The sequence below is a fragment of the Ahaetulla prasina genome, chromosome 6, assembly GCF_028640845.1.
Source record: "Ahaetulla prasina isolate Xishuangbanna chromosome 6, ASM2864084v1, whole genome shotgun sequence".
Lineage (NCBI taxonomy): Eukaryota > Metazoa > Chordata > Lepidosauria > Squamata > Colubridae > Ahaetulla > Ahaetulla prasina.
The window spans coordinates 51,735,785-51,754,748 of NC_080544.1; the positions used below are offsets into that span (position 1 = coordinate 51,735,785).

At 39.8% G+C, this 18,964-nt stretch overlaps 1 protein-coding gene and 1 long non-coding RNA gene across 12 annotated transcripts in view; one reads left to right on the plus strand and one right to left on the minus strand.

Moving 5' to 3' along the window:
- The window catches only part of ABLIM1 (actin binding LIM protein 1), a 239,446-nt gene that overhangs the window by 144,573 nt on the left and 75,909 nt on the right, over positions 1 to 18,964 (plus strand). For all 11 annotated transcript variants that reach the window (XM_058188298.1, XM_058188302.1, XM_058188295.1 and 8 more), the window contains exons 5-6: positions 9,073 to 9,199; positions 9,680 to 9,773. In XM_058188298.1, the coding sequence (XP_058044281.1) occupies positions 9,073 to 9,199; positions 9,680 to 9,773 (221 nt within the window). The remainder of the gene's footprint in view (positions 1 to 9,072; positions 9,200 to 9,679; positions 9,774 to 18,964) is intronic.
- Positions 1,578 to 17,364, minus strand: LOC131200904 (uncharacterized). The gene is made up of 3 exons (XR_009155723.1): positions 17,230 to 17,364; positions 8,091 to 8,157; positions 1,578 to 2,517 (listed from the first exon to the last, which is right to left on the minus strand). It is a non-coding gene; the product is annotated as an uncharacterized LOC131200904 (long non-coding RNA).

Here is an 18,964-nt window from a genome sequence, read left to right on the forward strand (position 1 = left end):
ACAGATACATTTCTCCATTAAATTACCTAAAGTAGAATAAATGGAGTTCTGTTTGTTTTGCCTTTCATTCATTTTACAAATCACAAATTAGAAGCAAGTTTGGTGGTGTTATATAACTTTTCATTAAATAACTCACATTGCATTACATTCTTATTATTTCTGTCTGCAACAGTTTGTATTATAAATTGAGTTCCTTTTAACAAAACAGTACAGAAATCCTAAGAAAACACAGAACTGGCACAAAAGAATCTTCTAATAGTGTCCAAACAAAAAAATTAGAATGTTGTAACTTTAGATAGAGCAGTTTTGACAGAATGAGGACAGGTTTGCTATGAAGATATATGTATTATATCTGTTATGAATATAAACAGATTTTGCTATGAAATTATTTTAATGGAATCCTCTTGTTCATTTTGGCTTTAAATGATCAGATATTAGATAACTGTCTTGAGCCTAAAGCCTCATTTGGGCAAGAATATCACTGAAAGAGCATCTGAAACATCAGATATAACATTGTGTTATAGAAGGGTCAAATAGAATTAATGTTAACTTTTTTGTTCATGTTTTGATGGGATTCCCTAAAGGCTTGTAAGATTGAAATCTTAATTCAGTTTTGGGGACAGTTGGTGTGATGTTATTGCTATAATATCAATATGTCTTTTTAGTTTAAAAAAGGGATAGCTTAAAAAGAAAAAGCCAGACTCATGTTGCATTTCATTAAAGGTAGATTGGAGAACGGGCATAACTCTTGCACTTAGGACTGTTGCAATTATGATTTTGATTACATAATATGTTATGTGATCAAAATTTGGACAATCAGCATGTATTTACAACACTTGCCATGTCCCGGGGTCATGTGATGACTATTTGCAAACTTTTCAGCTGCCTTCTGACAAGCAAAGTCAATAGGGGAGGGGGAAACCTGGATTCGTTTAACAACCATATGATTCATTTAATAATCACAGTGATTTGCTTAACAATCATTAAAAAAAGGTTGTATAATCAGGCACAATTCCCTTAACCACCCTGACTAGCAATGAAAATTACTAATGATCGTAAATTGAGGATTACCTGTATGGCCAAGGTCCACCTTCATTTTTCTTAAATGAATTAAATCTTAAAAGTTTGCCAAAAATGAAATACAAATACTGTACATCCAAAAGGAGGTGATTCACTGGAGTAGTTGGTCCTATGTTTGAATATTGTGCATTTTGTTATAAAACGTTGATCCCGTATTTACTTGAGACACAAGAAATTGGTTCAATTTCCTGTGTCTTAAGTAAATATGGAGTCAGCAAATCTCAATATCTTCTTCCAAACCAAAAGCAGCCTAGAAAACGGCACATCTTTTCAAGTTCAGCGGAAATGAATTAAATCATGTTGCCTTTTAAATACCATCTTCCCATAGTCTTATAATATATTAAATGTCTAAAAGTTGTTTTGACTCTCCTTCTGGAAACTGCTATGACGTGTATATGCTTCTGGGCAAATGACATGGCTTTGGTCAATTTGTTCTTTTTTCTCTCAAGTGTGAAAGAACCTTGGAAATGTCGTATTGTTTCTGTCCATTAGCCTGAAAATTCAGGGGTTTTTCCCCCCCGTCCTTTTAGAAAGAACACTGAGTCATTGTCGTAATCCAAAGGTTGGATCATCTTGGAAGCTATCCAGTTTGCTCACTGGTTGAAAATTGAAAGGCTTTTAACAAAGGCACACCCATACACAGACACACACACACATCTCTCTGTCTCAAGAATTAACTCCAAAACATTACCTGGCAACAATTTTTATTAGTCTTGGTCTCTTTGTGGCCTGAAATGCAGAGCGGAAATTTATCATATTATTATTTACTGTGCTGTTCTATTGGCATAGATACTCCTTGGAAGGAACACAACAGAGATGCAAGTCTGTAACTTAGGGCATCCCTATCAGAAACGTCAGTTATTCTTCACTAACTGCTCTCTTCCATAATTTTTTTTAAAGGGCACAACAGTTGTTGGAAGCAAATATGATGTTATATTCCTAGTTGAGATCAGTGCTTTTGCTTTGCAGCTGGTTTCTGAATTTGGGCCTAGAGGTTCCTTTTCCTGACATAAATCAGTTGTTTTATCCCATGAAATTTGGAAGGCTCTGCCATTAATTTCCTGTGCAGTTTACTTTCAGCAACTAGGATCTGATTATGTCATAAAATGTTCATAAAGTTACACAAAAAAGCAGGGTAGAAGCCAACACCCAGAATTAGGCAAGAAGCATGGTTTTATTACAACATATAGGTGTATATCCATTTTCTTCAAGTTTCAGATTTCTTGGTAGTGCTCTTTAAAATCAGTCCATTAATATGTTTGTTTTGAAAAGATTGCATCTGCTAACATCATTTCTGGCAAGTGATTGCACATCTGCAGGTTGTACTACTTTACTTTTGTCAGTTACATGACACACCCAGGATTTCTGTTCCATTCTCTTTTCTTTTCTTGCCAACTGTGTAGAGGTTATTTCTCTGCTCACTCTCTCACACACACCCTTGTAAAAAAATAAAAAAGGTGGGGAGAACAGAAATTGGAATAAAAGCTTAGAAGGGGCTCAAATACAACATGCCTTGCCTTGTCCTTGTCCTGTTGTTATTTCCTAGCATAGTGTTAATGTTTCTATTTGCTATTTTATTTTAAAAAGTTATATTTTACATTATATAAAGGAGACTGGTGTAAGCCATAGGGAAATATTTCTGTAGAATCTTTTGAGATTATTTATTGCTGGTTCTGGTTAATGCAAACTTTGAAATCTTGGTAACAGATGAATCAATCAAACTGTTTAGACCATGCTACCCCAACGTGATGTTTTCAAGTTGATTCATGTGAACCATGCTGACTTGGAATTTGGGTAACTGCAAATGGGACACATTTACAGGCTCATGGCTGCATAAGACCACTCTAAAAGTAGTTGCCAAACGGGATCTTATCAAGGTATAGATAGACAACCTATAGTTGATAGACTGGTAGTTGATAAAAATATTGATTGTATTGTTCAGAGAATAATAATAATAATAATAATAATAATAATAATAATAATAATAATAATAATAATAATAATATTTTTATTTATAGACCGCCCTTCTCCCAAAGGACTCAGGGCGGTGAACAACCACAAGTAAAATACAGAAAAAAAACAACAGTACAAAACTAAAAACAACCCTTAAAAAACCTATTTAATTTGGCACCTGGGACGGAACCAACGCATTGGTTCCATCTCCCTGCGGCGGTGGGTAGCGGTCTGAAAGTCCAGACGAAGGAGAAAATGATCTGACCATGACAAAGGCTCAATACGTAAATCATTTAAAATTAGATCATTCAACCACTGGCCAGAGATAAAAACCAAGTCTAGGGTGCCACCCCCAATGTGAGTAGGGCCATCAATTAATTGAGTCAGGTCCATGGCTGTCATGGAAGCCATGAACTCCCGAGCGATCGAGGATGCCGCACCAGTTGATGGCAAGTTGAAATCCCCCATGACCAAAAGTCTAGGGGTTTCAACTGCCAACCCGGCCAACAACTCCAACAGCTCGGGCAGGGCTGTTGTCACGCAGCAAGGAGCCAGGTACGTGATCAACAAGCCCACCTGAGTCCTATGACCCCACTTCACATAGAGGGTTTCACACCCAGCTATCTGAGGCACAGTGGTCTCCCTCGGTTCCAGACTCTCCCTAATAATAACCGCCACCCCTACCTTGGGCCCTCGGCTGATGGAATGCTCGGAAACCTGATGGGCACATCTCTACTAGGGGAACCCCCCCTTCAGTGCCCAACCAGGTTTCCGTAATGCCCATAACGTCCGTGGTCCCTTCCTGAATTAGATCTGAAATCAGGGGGGCTTTGTTAACCACGGATCTTGCATTGCATAACATCAGCCGAAGGCCCAAGTCCCGGATACTCTGGCCACTCGGGGAACGGGAAAATTCTGGGGGGCCGGAGCATGCAATCGCTCTTAAATAGCAAGGGCGTACCCCCAAAACCTGATGTGGCCCCCCCCCTTAATTTTCCAGAATACTCTGGAAAAAATTGTTTATCTAGAATAGAAAAACGAACAGGAAAAATAAAAACAGCATACAAAAAGTAAGAATGAAATGAAAATAAACAAAGGAGAGCCAGTTTAGTCTAGTGGTTAAGATAGCAAGTTAGAAACCAGGAGACCGAGTTCTAGTCCTGCCTTAGCCATGAAAGTCAGCTGGGTGACCTTGGGCCAGTCACACCTTGTCAGCTAACTTACCTTATATGGTTGTTGTGTGGGAAGCATGGTCGCCACGTGGCATTGTTGATAAAAATAGTAAAGGCAGGATGTAAACAAGTAAAAATAAATAAAATATATTTAGGTATATATTCACCATATATTTGCATACATGGAAACCAGTGTTGAGTAATTGTTAAGGAGCCAAATTCAATTAGGAGGACCCAGGTTCTAGCCTTTTTTTTTATTGAAAAAGTTTTACAAAATTCCTTCCCCCTTTCCCCCCACCTCCCTCCCCCCTCCCCCTCCCTTCACACCCCCCCCCCCGACTTCCTGGAACAAACACAAGGTATAGTTAAAAATAAAACAAACATATGCTAAAAAAATTTCCCTCCCAACTCAATTATACTCCTACAATTCTCATCAGTTCCTAACTTCCCCCAAAACAATCAGAAATAATACATCCTAATCATTCAAAGGCAGTCTGATAACTCTTCATCTGATATCTACTTTGAATATAGTCAATCCATTTTTTCCATTCCTTTAAGTATCTTTCTTGCGTATTGTCTTTCAAAAAGGCTTTTTGCCATCTCAGCCAAATTGGCAACTTTCAATATCCATTCTTCTATTGTAGGTTTTCTCTTTTTTCTTCCAATACTGTCCTATCAGTAATCTTGCCGCTGTTATTAGATTTAAAATCAATTTAGTCTCAATTACTGTACAGTCCGTAATAATTCCCAGCAGAAAAAATTGCGGCAGGAACTTTATCTTCTTTTTCAGAACATTTTGTAAAATCCACCAAATTTTTATCCAAAAGGCCTTAATATCCTTACAAGTCCACCAAATATGAAAATATGTAGCGTCATCACAATTACATCTCCAACATTTTGCTTGCATATCTGGATACATACATGATAGTTTCTTAGGATCTAAATGCCATCTATAAAACATTTTATAAAAAGTTTCCCTTAAATTCTGTGCCTGCGTGAATTTAACATTTCTAACCCAAATTTTTTCCCAAGTTTTCAATAATATTGGCTCCTGAAAATTTTGTGCCCACTTTATCATACAGTCCTTTACAAATCCCTTTGAGAATCTATTTCAAGTAACACATTATACAATCTCTTTATATGCTCCTGAGACTGATTTCTAATTTGCTTTACCAAATTTTCCTCATTCTGCACTATACCAATTTTTTGATCTTCCTTCCATCTAGCACGTAGTTGCTAATATTGAAACCAAGTATAATTTTTCCCTTCTTCTTTTAATACGTGCAGAGATTTTAATTGCAAATTACCTCTTTCAGTGTACAAAAGATCTTTATATGTACCAGGTTCTAGCCTTTCTTTAGCCACAAAATCCAGCTGTGTGAATTTAGACCAGTCATTCTGTCTTTGACTGGGAAATAAAAAAAAACAAACATTTTTCTATTGACCCTTACTGCAATGGTATGATAGGTGGTGCTCCCTAATTTTCAATAAATAGCCCTCATCCTACACTGAATAAATTTGTTATGAGTTATTCCAAATGATTGTGTCAATGAACGGGGTAGTCATATTATAATCATCTATGGCTATCAATATCAAGAATGATTCATTCATACATTTCTAATAACATTAATTCTGCAGAATACTGAAAAGTTGGGGCCATCTATTTATCTTTCCAATGCTGATAAACAAGATCACAAAGAATTCACTTTCTTTGTCAGATGTGAGTTTCCAGATGATAATGGCCCAACTGATTTAGAGAGTTTTTAATAGAAGCTGATCTATGCACTCTAAAGCACATCTCATATTCTGCAGGATATGCAAAGTTGGTGTTGCTCAGTTATTTATGTATTCATGAATAAAGTGTTCTCTAAAAGCAGAAAGCTTGAAAATATTTTTTCCACTTTAAGTTATTTAACACATTTTCATGATTTATTTAATCTTCCAGTTGTTTAGTAACTTTAAAAGTATGTCACCAATGTGCTTTTAAAACTACATTTCAGTGTTCATATGTACCACCAGAAATAGAAACAAAGATCAGAATTTTTTGAGGAACCAGTTGCTATTTTAAAAGAGAATAATAATTTCATTTTGGTAGTCCCAAAGCAGTGGTTATATGTCAGATTGATGGTCCATGATCATCCTGAAGCAGCACAAAGGGCATTTTACCTTCATCCTAGATAACACAAAAACATACTCTTAAAGACCCCTAATGCACTAGTCCTTTTGGAAAAACAGCAAGATTCATGTATTGTTACGATTGTCTACTACTCTCATGTTAAGCCTTGACCTTCATCTTGCTTCTGCTTCTTATATTTATCATACCATTAAATTATGCATTTGAAAGCTCTTCTCAAAACCTCTTGACTAATTTATAGGTGGGCATCGTAATCTAGTCTTCTTGTGTAGTTTTATTTATTTTCTTGTGAGCTATAACATTTAGATTTATTATTCTAGAGGCAAGATAAATGTGCCTTTCAAGGTTTTATAATGCAGAAGACTTGAAAGATTGCTATGCATTTGAAGCATTTTTTAAAATTGGATTTTTGAAGAGGACAGATGAATGTTGACTAACTAAATTATTTTTTCCTGTTTTAAAGGTTTGGATTTTTTTTTTTGAGAACATAGAGAAGCTTCCTAACTAAATATCACAGATATTAAAATTTTTATTTTGAATGACTACTTAGGAGCAATTGAATAACTGCTTGATTTGATATCAAAGAGAGTACTAGGACTATTGCAATTATCTTAGAGCAATTGTGTAGTTAAAAAATGGACCACTCAAAGCTTATATTATGTATCAAGACCATTTGAGTATACCTGATCTGTGCTACTTGATGAAGACTAAGTTCATCCAACTGAACTTGAAATACAGCATAGGAAGTAAGACACACTGGCAATTCTGATAAATTACTGAACCTGTTCTTTCTGTCTGACATTTTTTCTGCTGGAAACAGCATTTAAACACAAGAACATTGTAGCCTAAGAGAAACAGTTTTACAATCTGGTCCACGAGTAGGGAGTCTGCTTCTCCTCTAGTAGGAGCAGAATCTGATTGGATTATGTTACGATATTATCAGGTTCAATTATGACTTAATTAACTGGCAATATTTCTCTAAGGTTTTGGATGGAAACTTTCCCAGCCCCCCCGCCCCACAATTAGAAAAACCAGGGAATTAATTTTGGACTTTCTGCATGCGAAACAGATGCTGTACTGCTGAGCTTTGGCAGGCATAATAGCCAATAGGCAGATATTATGGGAGAAGGCACGTAACAAGATCCAATATCTAGTGCAACATTCATTGTCATAACTTGATTGGATTAAATTTAGAAACATTCATGCTTAAAATTAGATTTAATGAATTCACTGAGACAAGATATGTGTGTGTGTGTGTGTGCGCGCGCACATGCACCTTCATGACAGTGTTATCCAGCAACTGCCCTGGACTATTTGCTGCAGTTTTGGCAAGATTTCATAAGTGGCTTCCCATTGCCTGCTCCCTAGGGCAGTGTGAGAGTGAATGGCCCAAGATCACCTAATTAGCTTTGTGCCTAAGATGGGAATAGAACTCACAAATCACCTGGTTTCTAGCCTGGTGTCTTAACCATTATACCACACTGGTTTTCTGAGGCATGTTAGACATATTTAATTTAATTACCATTGATATTGGTACATTTTCTCTAAGCATCATGTTCCATCATTTGATTTTTTTTTAATGGAATATCTTAGCAAGGCACCTAGCCAACTTTCTGGGGTCTTCAAATCTATCCAGAGTTGGGCCTGGTGATGGTACAGCAAACCTCCAAGAAAAGTCAATTGAAAGTGCAAACATTAATTAATTTAAAAACAAAATATTAAAAGATAACACATTTACATTTTTAGCTTACCTTGACTTTCCTGATTCACTTATTTTCATTAGATAGGAAAAGAAATAGTAGAAAAATTGCCTTCATCCTTGAGAAAAAGAAATGCTTTGAAATTAAAAAGGAATTTATTTAAGGAAACTGTTTAATATCACAATTCTATCTTGATAAAATGTTGGGTAATTTTAATGTTTCCCTATTATTTTTATACGAACGTTTAGAATGTTGCTGCCACCTAGAGGATTGAAATGTAATAATATGTAAAGCTCAATTAGACATAGACAAACTTTATTGTCACTTTGAATGCACACTAATCGGCATACATTAAAATGGAATTTCATTGTATACAGCTCTCACAGGGTCACCACCTCCAATGTATACTACCTAAATATGACTAAATAAATAAATAAATACATACATGCATGCATGCATGCATACATAATTATGCATATACATACATATATTACATGACCCAGAGAAATATCACAGACTAGTTTGGAGGTATACATGTACATGGTGAGAAAAATAAATTAGTTGGAGCGGTGCGGAATAGGATTGTCAACCTCCTAGGAAAATATATTTATTTCTAGAAATTATATGCAAAATTAAAATGCAGACAAGCAAAAATAAAATGCAGAAATTATATGGAAAATTAAAATAAATAAATATTATTGCTAAACCAGCATATAAAATTAAAATCATCATTAGGCAAAGGTGATAGAAAACTGGCTAGTTGCTTTTCATGGGAGACCCTTCTGTAAGGACACAAACATATATACACACACAGAGAGAGAGATAAATGTATGTGTATTGTATATGCATAATGTGTATGTATACAGATATATAAGTATATAAATAAATATACCTATGAAAATTTTTATAACGTTCAGAAAGCTTCTTTTATTGAACTGTTTTAAAATAGTGACAAGTGGCTTAATCTGGGAGTAAGTAAATATGGATCAGTAAAATTGAGTAACCTGATATATGTGTCTTGGTTTCTTTACAGATTGTGCCGGCTGTGGAAGAGAAATAAAAAATGGACAAGCCTTGCTTGCTTTGGACAAGCAGTGGCATCTTGGGTGCTTCAAATGCAAAGCCTGTGCGAAGGTTTTAACTGGAGAATACATCAGCAAGTAAGTCCACATAGAAAATAAATTATTTGACAGGGTTTTTAAACAACTGGCATTTAAATCCTTTACTATCATGAAGAGGACTCAAAACAAACTTGTCAGAGGTATACATTTACTTGATATTGGTCCTCCTCTGTCATATTGTTATTACAATGTTCTTTGGAGCTAAATTAGGCCAAGAAATGGCTACTTAATGAGTTTGCTAGCTGAAGAGAATTTTAAACCTGAATTTTGTTTGCCACAATTCAACACTTAATGTTTGCATTTTCTGACTGTCAAAATGTATTTATGTTGAATGGGTAACAAGAGACATAGCTGATGATAAATCTGAGAAGCTGTCTTCAATGCTATTAAGTGCACCATTATTAATACCTTCCTTGTGTTCAACCCTAAATATGAGGACATCCAAGGAATGGATATAAAATAATGTGTATTCTATATAATATTAGTGAAGCTAATTTGTATCTTTTGGGTTACATTCAGAGATGGTGCCCCTTACTGTGAAAAGGACTATCAAGTTCTCTTTGGGGTCAAATGTGAAGCATGTCACCAATTCATCACTGGGAAGGTCCTAGAAGTAAGTAATATGCAACTTTATGTGTAGCTGTTTGTTATATATGTATTTCATAAATGTATATGTGTATTTATGTAACAAAAGCTACATACTATTTTATGTAAATAGGCTAAGACCAGGTTTCCTGTTTTGAAAAAATATGTGTTGTTTGACCTCAGAAATACTGAGCAGCAAAGCCTTTACACAGTGAAGATACTTTTGGCATATTTTATGCTTACATATACAGCCCATAAGAATCTTGAGTAACACAAGATAACAGTGAAGTAACTCTTCATTAACTTGTAGTGGTCATTTGAATATAAATAGCCCAGCTTTTCCTGATAAGGTTGAATTCCATGTCCAAGATGGTGTCGCGCCGCTGATTGAGAAATGCGGCAGCGAGCCTTCCTGGATGTTTTTGGACGAGGGGGGACCCTTTTGAGACCTTGGGTCCCCCCGCCCGGGTGCATGAGCGTCTCCTCAGCCCGGGGATGTTGAGGTGGGTTTTGGGCGGCCCGGGGCGGCCCAGGGCAATCTCCCACAGCGGCGGTGGCGTTCCATTTCCGCCGGCGGCGGCCTGATGCGGCCTTGTCCGGCCTGGTCGGCCTGATGCGGCCTGGTCTGGCCTGGCCCGGCCCGGCCCAGCCCGGCCTGATCCGGCAGCTTGGCAGTCGGGGGAGCAGTCAGAGGAGTGATGCCTGTGCTGACAGCGTTGTGGCCGGCGGCGGCGGTGGCAGGCAGCAGAGCTCTTTAGGCCGGCTCGGGGGACCCTTTGGAGATCTTGGGTCCCCCTCCTGTGCCTCGGGGAGCGTGACCAGAATATTTCTCTGGTGGCGTTTTCTCCGGTGGTGCTTCTTTCCGGCGGCGGTAGCAGCCTGGCCTGGCAGTAGCCTGGCCTGGCCTGGCAGTGGCGTGGCCTGGTTCGGTGGCTGGCGTCGGCGTTGGCGGCTTGAGCTGGGGGGGGACCCTGTGGAGATCTTGGGTCCCCCCCCACCTTGGGTGAGACCGCCCCCCAGCCTGGAGAGTAAGGAGGGCTCTGGACGGCCTCGTAGGGGGTTTCTTCTCCAGCGATGCCCTGGCTTGGTTAGGTGGCGCCGGCGTCCCTGACATCGGTCGTTGATGAAGATGACGCTCGGACGTTGGCAGCGGAGTTTCCCCCAGGTGGAGCTGAGATGGAGCCCATGGAGTCTGTGAAATTGGAGGACTCGCCCTTTTCTTCCCCCCCGCCCCCCGACCACCCTTGGATTGTCCATAGAACATCATCGAGCCTCAGTTTGTTGCCATCGGCAGCCAAATTAGGCTGCAATTTTCGAGACTTGATGGGGACGGGGGTGATCCGTTGCGGTGCTGAGTGATTGTATAAGGCGGTGACTATTTCATCTACCGCCCGAGACTGAGACTGAGACTGAGACTGAGATGGATTTCCATCGACTTTTCCCACCCGGAGATATCCTGACCGTCCAGGATGGGTCTGCTTGCCGTGTTTTTTCATCATGCGGACATTTTCAGCGGCTGACCTTCTTGCCCTACGAGATTCCCCTCTCTCGTGGGTTTGGCCCTCTACGTTATCGAGGGCCCATCTTGAGGACGGGTTTTGGAACCCCGAGAGATGGCATGCCAAGAATAGGAGACTTAGGGGATTTTTAATTAATTGTTTTAACCGATTTTTTAAGGGGAGTTTTAATGGGAATTTTACGGGGAGGGTGGAAATTGACGGGCTTGGGTTGGGGGGGGAGGGAGGGTGGGTGTTGGGGGAAACCCGTCGGGGAGGGTATGTCCAGTCCCAGCGCGTGCTCACGACACTATTTCAGTTGGTCCGAAGACAGGGGGGAGGGAGGGGTTTGTACAGAGCAGAGAGTGTTATTCCATCTGTACGGTAAGTGGGAGGGGCAGATATGGCGTAGGCAGGGGGCCGTATCGTCCTTTGGGAGCACGTGTTCAATGTTTAAAAGCGATCACGTGCTCCGGCCCCCCAGTCCTCACTCGTTCCCCGGATGCTCAAGACCCTCAGAGTTTGGGTCTTCGGCTGATGCTCTGCAATGCCCGGTCCGTGGTCAACAAGGCTCCCCTGATTTGTGACCTTATTCAGAGGGAGTCCGCGGACTTTATGGGCATTACGGAGACCTGGTTGAGCACAGAAGGGGGTGTACCCCTGGTTGAACTGTGCCCTCCGGGTTTCCGTGCATTCCATCAGCCGAGGGCCCAAGGTAGGGGTGGGGAGGTGGCGGTTGTGATTAAAGAAAGTCTGGAGCCGAGGGAGTCCACTGTTCCTCAGATAGCTGGCTGTGAATCCCTCCTTGTGAAGTGGGGCCATCGGAATCAGATGGGGCTGTTGATCACGTACCTGGCTCCTTGCTGCTTGTTGTGCTTGCTGGCATGGCAGTTGAGATTCCCAGATTTCTAGTCTTGGGGGATTTCAACTTGCCATCGGCCGGCTTGTCATCAACGGTGGTTCAGGAGTTCCAGGCCTCCATGACGGCCTTGGACCTGATTCAAGTAACTGATGGCTCTACACACATTGGGGGCGGCGCGCTAGACTTGATTTTTATCTCTGGTCAGTGGGTTAATGATCTGGATTTAGGAAATGTAGTGAAAGAACCGGTGTCATGGTCAGATCATTTTCTTCTTCGCCTAGACTTTCGGACCGCTGCTCACCACCGCAGGGAGACGGAGCCAACACGTTGGTTCCGTCCCAGGCACCTGATGGACCCGGAGAGGTTCCTGACGGAGCTTGGGCCATTCTCTGAGGATCTTGCCCACGGCACGACTGAAGAACTGGTTGTGGCTTGGGAACAGGCCGCGGCTGGGGCTTTGGACCGTGTCGTGCCTTTGCGGCCTCTGACCCGGCGTAGATCTCAATTGGCTCCCTGGTTCTCCGAGGAGCTAAGAGAGATGAAACGCCGGAGAAGACGCCTAGAGAGTACCTGGAGGTCCAGCCGTTCCGAGGCTGATCGGACATAGTGAGGTCTTTTACTAAGACCTACCTAGTGGCAATGAGGGAGGCGAAACGTTCCTACGTTTCCACCCTCATTGCATCGGCAGATAACCGCCCAGCCACCCTGTTTCGGGTGACCCGTTCCCTCCTTCATCAGGAGGGACGGGATAACCCCCTACAGGGACGGGCTGAGGAGTTTAACGGTTATCTATACGATAAAATTGTTCAGCTTCAGGATAGCTTGGACCAAGATTGCGATGATCCAACCGAGATGGCGGAGACACGTGTTGTTGAGGTTATTTGGGATGAGTTTGATTCTGTGGCTCTCGAGGACGTGGACAGGTTGCTGGGGAAGTTGCATGCAACTACATGTTTACTGGACCCGTGTCCTTCCTGGCTAGTGCTGGCTGCTCAGGAAGTGACACGAGGCTGGCTCCAGAGGATTATAAACGCTTCTTTGGTTGAAGGGGTTTTCCCCGCCGCCTTGAAAGAGGCGGTGGTGAGACCTCTCCTGAAGAAGCCTTCCCTGGACCCAGCTATTTTGGGAAACTACCGTCCAGTCTCCAACCTTCGCTTTGTGGCGAAGGTTGTAGAGAGTGTGGTTGCGTGGCAGCTCCCCCGGCACCTGGAGGAAGCTGTCTATCTAGACCCATTCCAGTCCGGCTTCCGACCCGGTTACAGCACGGAGACGGCTTTGGTCGCGTTGGTGGATGACCTCTGGAGGGCCAGGGACAGGGGTTGTTCCTCTGCCTTGGTCCTATTAGATCTCTCAGCGGCTTTTGATACCATCGACCATGGTATCTTGCTGCGCCGATTGGAGGGATTGGGAGTGGGAGGCACCGTTTATCGGTGGTTCTCCTCCTATCTCTCTGACCGGTCGCAGACGGTGTTGACAGGGGGGCAGAGATTGTCCGCAAGGCGCCTCACTTGTGGGGTGCCTCAGGGGTCGATTCTCTCGCCTACCCTGTTCAACATCTATATGAAGCCACTGGGTGAGGTCATCAGTGGTTTCGGGGTGAGTTATCATCTGTACGCTGATGATACTCAGCTGTACTTTTCCATCCCGGACCACCCCAACGAAGCGGTCAAAGTGCTGTCCCGGTGCCTGGAAGCTGTACGGGTCTGGATGGGGAGAAACAGACTCAAGCTCAATCCCTCCAAGACGGAGAGGCTGTGGATGCCGGCACCCCGGTACAGTCAGCTGCATCCGCAGCTGACTGTTGGGGGCGAGTTAGTGGCCCCAAAGGAGGTGGTTCGCAACTTGGGTGTCCTCCTGGATGGATGGCTGTCCTTTGATGAACATCTGGCGGCCGTCTCCAGGAGGGCCTTTTACCAAGTCCGCTTGGTCCGCAAGTCCCCCTTCCTTGACCGGGATGCCTTATGCACAATCACTCACGCTCTGGTTACGTCTCAGTTGGATTACTGCAATGCTCTTTAATGGGGCTGCCCTTGAGGTGCACCCAGAGGCTGCAGTTAGTCCAGAATGCGGCTGCGTGAGTAGTAATGGGAGCCGCTCGTGGCTCCCACGTAACACCACTGCTCCGTAGTCTGCACTGGCTTCCTGTGGTCTTTCGGGTGCGCTTCAAGATTTTGGTTACCACCTTTAAAGCGCTCCATGGCTTAGGACCCGGGTACTTACGAGACCGCCTGCTGTTACCCTATGCCTCCCACCGACCCGTACGCTCTCATAGAGAGGGTCTCCTCAGGGTGCCGTCCGCCAAACAGTGTCGGCTGGCGGCCCCCAGGGGTAGGGCCTTCTCTGTGGGAGCATCGACGCTCTGGAATGAACTCCCCCCTGGCCTACGTCAAGTGCCTGATCTTCGGACCTTCCGTCATGAGCTAAAAACATACTTATTTATTCAAGCGGGACTGGCATAATAGTTTGATTTTAAATTGGGGTTTTATTAATATTCTTAAATATTTTAAATTTAATTTTAATTATTAGCCATTTTTGTAATTTTGCTATGTTTTAATTTGTTTTAATTGTACATATTTTGTATTTTATCTCTGGCTGTACACCGCCCTGAGTCCTCCGGGAGAAGGGCGGTCTAAAAATTCAATAAATAATAAATAATAATAATAATAATTATGTGATAGAAAAATATATAGTAAAATTTAAAATCAACAAAAGCAACCACTACCTAATTACACTTATCTTTCATTATAGAAGAGAAGGAGAAGGAGGGAAGACTGTTGTATAGTATAGGGCAATCCAGCATCTATTCCTGTTCCTCCAATCTCCACCATTAATTTATAAATGAGATATATTTACAGCAAAATTAAGATATTCTGTGATGTTTTATGATGTTTGAATATTTTCAAATTATGGTACCTATTTTTTTAAATGTTTGCCTAACTTTGCGTACTTTTAACAGCTTTCCTCAGTATATTTTATTCAATACTCCATATTAAGATTTGCATGTATGTTCTAAACATACAGTATTTCACTTCAGTTGTAGTAAGGAGTACTATAATAGTAGGAAATAAGCACCAGAGGGCAGCACCAGATTTTGTAAGGAAGTGATTGATTGTATGGACAGAGACTGTAACTACATTTTGAACCCAATTTTTTTCATAATAGTACTTTTAAATATAATACAAGCAAGAACTTCTTTACCTCAGAAAATGTACAATTTTGTTATGAGAAGTAAAGCAGCTATAATAATTTGCATTTTTAAATTTATCAATTTTTAATACTTAATTGAATAAATAGATATATATTCTAAATGTTTAGCTTAATTTGGTTTAGTATAAAAATGTTTTAAAATGCCAAAACAGTGTAGGATATTTAAATTACAGTGAAAGAAGACAGAAAACATACACCAGTCAATGGAAATACACTTGTTTAAACTGCCTAGGTTTTTGACTTGAAGTTGAAAAAAAGCCAGTTGTGTTTCTATTGGGAATGCCTTTCCCATTTAAAGGCCAATTCCTTATAAAAGAATTGTAATTTTGTAAGGAATTGTAAAGATAAATACAAAGGATGTGGATCAATTTTGGCTAAATGTCGAATCTCAAGATGGAATGTTTTGGAACATTTTTTTCCCTGGGAGTGGAACTGATGGGCTTGAGTTTATTTTATTGTAATTCTGGGCCTCTAGGATACTTTCTAATTTGTTTATCTAGAACATTGTTTCATTACAAAAATGGTTAGGAAGCAGCTGCCATCACAAAATAGTTTTTTGATTTTTGTGCAAAAAGAGATACATATTTGGTAATGAATCATAGAGGGAATTGTGATTACAACAAAATACCCTTATTCAAGTCAGTCAAACATCATAGTGAATGGAATACTTTTGAAAATTGAGAAATGCTTAAAATGTTCACACACAAACACACACATAGACAATGAATTTATTTTAAGGTAAATAACATAACACGTTTAATTCTGGAACACCTAACAATCTGGGAAGTAGAAATTTTCTAATCACCCATTTCTTTGCAGTCTAACTTTGTGCAACAGGTAGATTATCTTGTGCAAGGTTGGATTTCTGTTTTGGGTGTGGGTGAGAACAAGAAGTTATAGAGATGCCAGTCTTAGTTGTGTGCATTATCATTTTGAAGAATCCAGACCCGGGCCATTGCCATCGCAAGAGTGCAGTCCCAGGGCATTTCCCATCACAGATAGAATGGTCATCCATAGGGGAGCAAGAGTTTAAATGACAACATTACAGTATGCACAAAACTGTCATTGGAGCAACTATGGTAATTGTAGACAGTGATTTCTGTATCATTCTCTTAGTTGCTTTGAACTTAAAATTGGGTTTTTTAAGACCACATGGGGAGTTATATCACTTGTTTTCAATTCAGGAAAGATACTTGACAGGTGTTACATGCTACATTTATGTCTGTCTATCTTTCCCACTAGAATTTGCTTAATTAGAATTATATCAGTATTTTCCCTTAAGGACTGAAATCTCATTGAAAAAGAAATAAGCTGCTGAATCTGAAATTACAATTAACTCAACCTAGTTGCTAACCCACTTAGACTGCAGATTTAGTAATGAAGTTGAGCTAAATATTTGTCAGGGAAAATTGAATGCATTAAACACTTAATAAAAATGAATACATCATACAAAGTTCTCCCTGATTTCAGGTTGTTTTCCAAGACCAGTTGCAATAACCCAAATTATATGTAGACGGTAAACATAGAATACACAGTATTTAAAGAGGAATACATTAATTAGGTATTTGCTGTTAAATGTTTTGTTCATATAATGTTGCAGGAGTAGCTTGATAGGAATCTTACCAAGATAATTAAATTAAAGGCAATTTTTAAAAAATCAGTTATAAATGTAAGGACTCTTGAACATGAACAGAAGAGATTTAGATTTAGGTTAAAATACATATCAATTCATTAACATACAAAGTACAATTTATTGAATATCTGTGTTTTTGAGAAGAATTGATCATTTGCTTTGTTTGGTAGCAGAAATCCCCAAGGTCCAAACTTCAGCAGGAACATTCAGAAGCAATCTTCTGAACAGTTCTACTAAAATTGCTACATGCTACTTAGATAAATGTAGAGAAATGGTACTGCCTCACCTTAAGCAATAGGCATCCCCTTTTCTTTTTTCCATAATGGATTGGTCCGTTTATTGCTAGCTGCAACCGAAAAGCTAGAAAAATCTGTCTGTTTCTGCATTGTGAATGAGTGATCAGGACTAGACTACAGAGTTGTGATTTAGAAAGAAGAAAGTGCTGTGCTTTGGATTAGGGACAATATTGCCAGAGTTTTCCCTATGATAAAATGATGGGAAGTTATTTCATGTCATCAAGATGACTCTCACAGTTATTTGAGAGAGTCAGAGAGAAATGGAAGATGCAACTCATTGAATGGTGAAGTTTCAAAGCATATCAAAGAAGTCTTAGCAGAAGGTAAATTAATCTTTCTGAGAGAATTGTTGAATATGTAGCATTACAATTATTTAAATAAAGCATGCACTTTTAAAGGAAGAATTAAATGGGGGAAGGAAGGTTAGGGTGACTAATCCAACTGTTGTTACCATACAGCAAACAAACAACCAGAACAAATTACATTTATGTGAATTTGCTGCGACTTCTTGTCTTGAGAAGTATAGCTATCAAACTGTGCCAGTGCAAGGAACAAATATTGTGTTTGTTAAAACTTTTAAAATTTCTCATTAACCAGTGCTATTTCTATTCATTTTAAAAATTATGACACATGGGTAAATGTTTCTCTATTTAGTTTATATAGAAGCAAGTCTGAATACATTTATGGAGAAATTCAAAAAATTAATACATCAATGTGGGAGAAATATTAGAGCCCATCTACCTACCTTTAAGTAAACATATAGAAGGTGAGAAGGTAGTTATAATTCATGCATACTTTAGTGAAAGAGATTTTTTTTAACCTAAAACTGATGCATATGTACATGCACACACATACACAGTCATTACTCAGAATGAATATTGAGATAGATAACAGCCTAGTTTTAATCATTAGATCTGAAAATGTCCAGATTTATAATTTTTTTTACAAAGACACTCTTTTAAAAGATGTAAGTTTGTTGTCGTTTTTCACTCTATTGTAAATGATTATGCACTGTTGTTTTTAAAAAGAAGTAGGATATAGATGTTTTGAGATAAGTAATTATCTCTACAAGGCATTTTATGGCATCTATATATAAATAATGATTTGCTTTTGATAAAAGTGTATGATTCTGATCTACTGCAACTAGCAGCATGTCTACAGATATTTCAGTTGCAGAAAGATTTCAAGCTCATTTGACCATATTTCAAATACAAGATTTTGAAAAAGTATCAGCAAAGGCTTTAGGACAGGGATTTGGATACTAGTTTGTGGCCTGATTTCTATTAGCATTTTTGGAAATTGCTAATGAGGACCAAGGGAGGACATTGAAGCAGAATCTTGCATACATTTTATGAAACTGAAATAATATTTTTGTAGAAGCGTGTGACCATTGGTGGCATTTAAGGAGACAGAGAAACATTTCTACGTGAGCTCTTTTCTGAGATTTATTTATTTATTAGGTTTTTATCCAATCTTTATTATTTTATAAGTAACTCAAGACATAATACTCCCTTCTCTTCTATTTTCTCCACAACAACAACCCTGTGACATTGATTAGACTAGAGACAGAATGGTATACCAAAGTCACCCATCTGGCTTTCATGTCCAAGGCAAGACCAGAACTCAAAGTATCCTGGTTTCCCAGCTGATGTGTAATTTCTAACCACCACACAAGACTCCGATGTTCTGACGTTAGACTGCTTATCCAAAAATATTGGCCAGGTT